The sequence below is a fragment of the Trichosurus vulpecula genome, chromosome 7 (assembly GCF_011100635.1).
Source record: "Trichosurus vulpecula isolate mTriVul1 chromosome 7, mTriVul1.pri, whole genome shotgun sequence".
NCBI lineage: Eukaryota > Metazoa > Chordata > Mammalia > Diprotodontia > Phalangeridae > Trichosurus > Trichosurus vulpecula.
Window position 1 is genome coordinate 187,115,074 of NC_050579.1, and position 6,000 is coordinate 187,121,073.

At 43.8% G+C, this 6,000-nt stretch overlaps 1 protein-coding gene across 1 annotated transcript; it reads left to right on the top strand.

Annotated features, from left to right (window-relative positions):
- The first annotated feature begins 1,177 nt into the window (after window positions 1-1,177).
- Window positions 1,178-5,597, top strand: LOC118857737 (XK-related protein 8-like). Its single transcript, XM_036768280.1, has 2 exons — window positions 1,178-1,222; window positions 4,527-5,597. Exons 1-2 carry the CDS (start codon window positions 1,178-1,180, stop codon window positions 5,595-5,597), a joined length of 1,116 nt encoding a protein of 371 aa, XP_036624175.1.
- The last annotated feature ends 403 nt before the right edge of the window (window positions 5,598-6,000 follow it).

Genomic DNA, 6,000 nt, shown 5'->3' on the forward strand with positions numbered 1-6,000 from the left:
GACCTCAAAGCACCGTATAAAAATCTAGCTACTATTACGATATAGTTTTGCTCCCTCATTTTATGATGTTGATACTGAGGCCCAGAAATGTCAAGCTGACTCCCCCAAAGACATACTGGACTAAGTGGTGAGCTTGCATTTGAAATCATAGTCTCTGATTTCCAAATCTCCACTTTCCCCATTATATCATGCAACCTTTTATCCAAATACAGCCAGTATGTACAAGAAGGAGGACTTGAATTCGGGTCTTATTTCTAAGGCTACCTTTCTTTCATTAAGCCATACTGCCTGTGTTAGCTTACAATCGAAATAAGCAATTTAAAGGAAACAGTTGAATGCAGCCATTATAAAATAAGGGGGAAAGGGGAGGAAAGATCTATTTCTCAATAATCTCTTATAGGAAAACTGGAAAGAAAGTTGGTTCCTTGTTACGGATCCCTATGAATTTGACTCTTTTTTTTTGCTTAATGTGTAAACCCTTAGACACAAGTTATTCTAATGCAATACAAAAGCTTGTATACTGAAAAGTATAATCCTACCACCTAGTCACGGATAAAAACAAGTGTCATAACACCTCTTGTAAAATGGAATTATCATTAATTTTTAATGCATTATCAGCCTGATTTTTTTTTATTTCATGAATATGCCACACAAAGAATGCAGTCATGTAGAAAGTGTTACTTGATATAACTTTGTATAAGGATGTCTAACATTAGGTCCTGAATAAATGAGCATAGAAAAGAGCTTAGTAAGAGACAGTTTGCAAAGGAAAAGAAAATGGTTTACACAAAGTGACTTCCAGAACTACTTTCTTCTGGTCAACTGGGTCATACTTGGGAACAAAAGCTCCTAAATTTTTTTTAAAAAGGTTTGATAACAAAATAAATGATAAAGCATCCCCCCATTCCCTGTTGCCACGAGATTTTGCACTCCATCTAAGACAAACCTCCATTGCTTTAAAGAAATCTTGGCATTACACAAGATTAGGCATACTACAATGAAAAAAAAATCATTTCAAGAAAAATGATGAAGTATGTCTCCAGCTATGAGATTAAAATTGATTAGAAAAAGTAATATTGCCTCCGCACAGTAATGCTGTCTGATAATGTCTTAACTCTCTGACTTTTATTGGACCATCTGCTTTTGAAAATTAACTAATGGAGAATCACAAACAGAAATGGATGACTTTTTTTCTACCTTAAATTACTTAAATAACCCTTATGTAAGTGAAAGCTACAAATTTCTAACTCAGAAATTAGAAAGAGCCAGGATTCGGAACAGGACTACTTTGAGAATGTTCTGGTAGGAAAATAAATGAGCATCATTTCAAAATATCTAGGCAGCTTTCAAATAATAATGTCATATCCACCATCTCTCTCACATCTATTCCCTTCTTGTCCCTCATACAGCTTTTGCCCTATTCAAGATCTCATCATCTCTATTCTACACTTTTGCAATAGCCTCCTAATTTATCTCCCTGCATTCAATCTCTCTTTTATCCCATCTGTCTATCCATAACTAGAAAACCAAAACTCTTTAAACACAGATCTGACCATGCCGCTCCTCTACTCAAAAATTTTCAATAGTTCCCTATTGACTCTAGGATAAACTAAAACACTCTCATTGTGATATTTAATGCATTCCACAATTTGACTCCCACTCACCTGTATAATCATATTTTGTGTTGCTCCCCTTCATATACTTGCTCAGGTGGAACTTGTTTGCTAGTTCTTCCTAGAAGAGCACATTTTATTTCCCACTCCAGTTTCTTTGCACCAGTGGTCCCTCATGTCTGAGATGTTCTCCCTTCCTCTTTCTTCCTCATAGAATCCCTAGCTTGCTTGAAAGCATAACTCAAATACCGCCTCCTACAAGAAGCCTGTACTGAACCTTGTTATTCCAAACCCTACACACAATTATTATCAGTCTCTCTTATATAAAGCATGTATATGGCAGTAAATACTTGGTGTCAATTTAATTTCTGTTCCAAAGACTACTGGTATGGGACTCTTTCCTTATTGGTGGAGATGAAAGGCCTGCTTTGTGTGAGGGGAGGGACAGAGTTTGTAAGAAGGGTGAACTTCAGTTTTTAGCCAGCCTTCCTTTTGGACTCTACAAATAAGAGGCCCCTTTGATTTTTTTGAGGGGACTCTCCAAACTGAGAGTTCTCTCTTTGAGCAGCACAGGACTCTCCAAATGAGCATATTCTTCAAGCTTAGCATCATCAAGTTGGCTCCTAGCTTCAAGAGATAAGATGGAAGAGTCCAATGCCACTTTAGGTTGCTGAATGGGAGAACCCTTTTATTCTGTATTATCTGGTATACATTCTTCTATGTATATCTTCTCTGATTTTTGTTTTAGCATGATTCGGATAAATTGGTTTCTTTGCTATTCTCTGTGTGTGTTCCCTGAGGAACTGGTATTTGGTAGGAAAGGAATCAAGCCTTGGAAATAAAGCTTGGGTCTCCCTTCCCCCCAAAATGACAAAGTGACCAAAAGTTACCTTGAACTTGATCATGCCCCCTAGATGAATTATATTTAAGGGAGCAGACAGACATAATTTTAATGTTACCCTTTCTCCCTCTGAAGAGAACAGAGTGGCCTCTGACCCCAACCTCCTGCTTCTCTTCATGACCAGAATGAAAGTTTCCCTTGGAGAAGGTGGGGGAAGAAGAGGCTAGAGATGTCTATGCTGCCTCCCTTTGAACCATGTGAAGACATGGTCTCATCACATGTGTACCTCTTTATACACATGCAGCCCTCCATTGCTACTGTTACACCAGGAATACCTAGTTTCCAGTTCTGTCTCTTTCTCATGTTAGCTTTATGATTGTGGGACAAATTACTTAACTTCTCTGTGCTCCAGGAAGACTTTATGTTATAGACCATGTTAGTAGGATCAAAGATCTACAGCTCGGAGGGACTTCAGAAACTATCTCATTGAATATCATCATTTTACTGATGAAAATGAAACAAACAAACATGAAGACCATAGAGGTTAAGTGATTTTCCCAAGGTCACATAGATAGCAAGTGACAGAGGTGGTATGTGAACTCAGGTCATCTAACTTAAGAGCCACTGCTCTTTTAATTGTATCCTTGGGAGTATACACAAAGAACGGTCTTTACACCAATAAGATCATGGGTCTGGGCCAAAAAAAAGATCATTTATTGAGATTATATGACATGAATTGTGGTGAGTGCAAAGGTCCCAAAAGGAGCCTGTTAGCGGCAAAAGCTAGATCAAGAAGGAGATACTGTTACAGTGGATAGGATGGTGTATCTAACAGAGGAAGCAGAAATTCTCAGCTCTTATTTTCTCTTTTAACCAAACAAAATGATATTTGGACTACAAAGGATGGGGATGGGGGGAGCAAGGAGAGAATAGCATAAGTGAGGAAGAGGGTAAGTAAACACCTAATTGCTCTCAATGAGTCCCAGTGACCAGACCCCTATGAACTACATCCCAGAGTAACAAAAGAACTCTCACATGCAATTGTAAGCTGCATCTGTGCTAATTTTTTTAGAAAAGCATTTGTTAAATGGAAGAGGAAGATAAGTATGTATACATACATACATGTATATATGCATATATATGTATATGCATATGTGTGTGTGTGTATATATATATATATACATACACACACACACACACACACATATATACACACACATATTTCCCCTTGAGTTACTGAAAGTGGACACATAGAGGGAGATTAGAATAGAGTCTGTGCCAGGCCAGGGTTAAGTTCAAGCTTTAGGCTCCAGTGAAATTGCTTCCCCACTAATCACTACTTTCCTCTCGGAAGCAGGGAAAAATGACCAGCACATGTCAGAGATGAGCCATTTCCTGTAGGAAAACAGAAAGCTGCGTTACCACCTTTGCCACTGCTGCTTCTCTTCCCCCCTGTCTCCAATCCTGACAACCTGACACAGAATCAGAGATTGTCCTCATCTCCTGTTTCCAACTCTCTTGAGATCTTAGTCAGCTAGAGAGGATATTCGTCAATGAATCTCAACTGAATATGTTGGAGATTTGGAGGGAGGGGATAAGGGGATTCTCTTATTTTCCTGTTCCAGTGTGGAGTTTACCACAGGCTCATTTGGTGAAGTATTTGCCACCAAATATGGGAATTAAAATGGATAGCAGAAGTTAGTCAGTTCTTTTCATCATAAGAAAAAAAATTATAAACTCAGAAAATTAGCACCAATTTCACACCACTTCTAAAACATTTTATGTCTGAGCACTAAGTACTGTTGTTTGGGTATTATTTCAATTCAATAAGTAGTAATAATAGCTGGGGCTAGGGCAGCTTGGTGGTGCTGTGGGTGGAGTGCCTAGCCTGGAATCAGTAAGACACATCTTTGTGAGTTCAAATCTGGCCTCAGACACTTACTAGCTACTTAACCCTGTTTACCTCAGTTTCCTCATCTGTAAAATGAGCTGAAGAAGGACATGGCAAACCACTCCAGCATCTTTGCCAAGAAAACTCCAAATGAGCCGACCCCATCTGACCCCTGGGCCAGAGAGGGGCCGCCCTGCAGCTGGCCCCGCTGAGCCTTGCCTCGGCCTCCCTGCAGCTCTTCAGCTGCACCTGGTACCGCGGAGACTCCGCCGATCTGCACCCGGGCCCGCCTTCGGGCCGCCGCCTGGCGCTGCTGCGCCTCCTGCACCTGGGCTACCTGCATAGACGTGTCCGGGCCCTGAAAGTGGGATTTGCCCCGTGGAAGCAGGACGAGCCAGCGGAGTTTGACCTCGACTATGCCAACTTCATTTCCATGGATATCAGTATGCTGCGGCTCTTCGAGGCCACCCTCCAGCTCACCCTGGGACTTCACATCACCCTGTGTACGGGCAGAGTGGAATACTATCAGTGGATAGGCATCGGCACAGCCTTCATCTGCATTGCGTGGGCCTTGCTGGATTATCACCCGGCCCTGAGGAGCTGCCTGCTCACCAAGCCGACCCTGGGTCACTTTTCGTCCACCGTCTGCTCCCTGTGGAACCTGCTGCTGCTGTGTCCCCGCATCGTGGCGCTGGCCCTCTTCACCACCGTCTTCCCTAGGTACATCGCTGTCCACTTCCTGCTCCTCTGGGTGGTCTTGCTCCTCTGGGTGTGGCTGCAGAACACAGACTTCATGCCAGAAGTCGCGTCAGAGTGGGCGTTCCGGGGCACCGTGGCGGTCATTCTGTACTTCTCCTGGTTCAATATGTCAGAGAGCAGGACTCGGAGTCGCAGCATCATCCATTTCTGCTTCCTTGCGATGGACAGCGCCCTCTTGGGCGGCACGTGGCTGGCACACACTATCCTGCTGCCCAGTCCCTCCCTGTTGCCATGGCTACTGCCTGGGGCTGCACTCAGCTTCCTGCTGGGCCTGGGGCAGCGGGGCGCCTACTACCAGTGTCTGCACCCCAGTCGCCAAATGGAAGCCTTAGACGAGAGGAATGGGACCCGGGGCTTCGCTCTCCAGGATTGGCACCTGAACAGGCGGATGGCCAAACTCGCCCAGAGCTTCTTCCCCAGAGCTGCCCCTGCCAAGAGTGAGGAAGTGAAGGTGTCCTCTGACCTGGGACTGGGACCAAGCCAAGCTGTGTGACCTTCCTGAGCCTTGCCTCTGATTCTCATGTTCACAGGGGCTCTTGCTTCTACTTGGGGATGGGAGAAGTGGCAGAAACTATGCTACTAGACTAGGGAAGGGAGGGGAGGATTAGGTGGTGGGCCTTCATCGCTACCCCCCCACCCCATATACCGAAGCCAGCAGTGCCTTAGCAGGTCATCCCTGGTTGTCCCAGCAGGTATCACTGGGAGTGGGGGGAGATGCCGGTCTGCTTGGGCCTCCCACCTGCTGGAATCAGAAAGGGCAAACTGTCAGTGCCATTGATAAAGTGCCTCATGAGCCTCATTAGGACCAACATACTCCTCCTTCCCTGGAGGCTTTTTGTTTGTCAGGAAGGAAACACTTTTTCTTTGTATCACTTCTTTGTACCTCCTGTCTTAAC

Coding starts and splice junctions, on each gene's coding strand:
- LOC118857737 (XM_036768280.1), top strand. CDS start 1,178: ATGGATGACTTTTTTTCTACCTTAAATTACTTAAATAACCCTTAT. Junction 1,223..4,526: donor ATTACTTAAATAACCCTTAT/GTAAGTGAAAGC, acceptor CCCCTGGGCCAG/AGAGGGGCCGCCCTGCAGCT.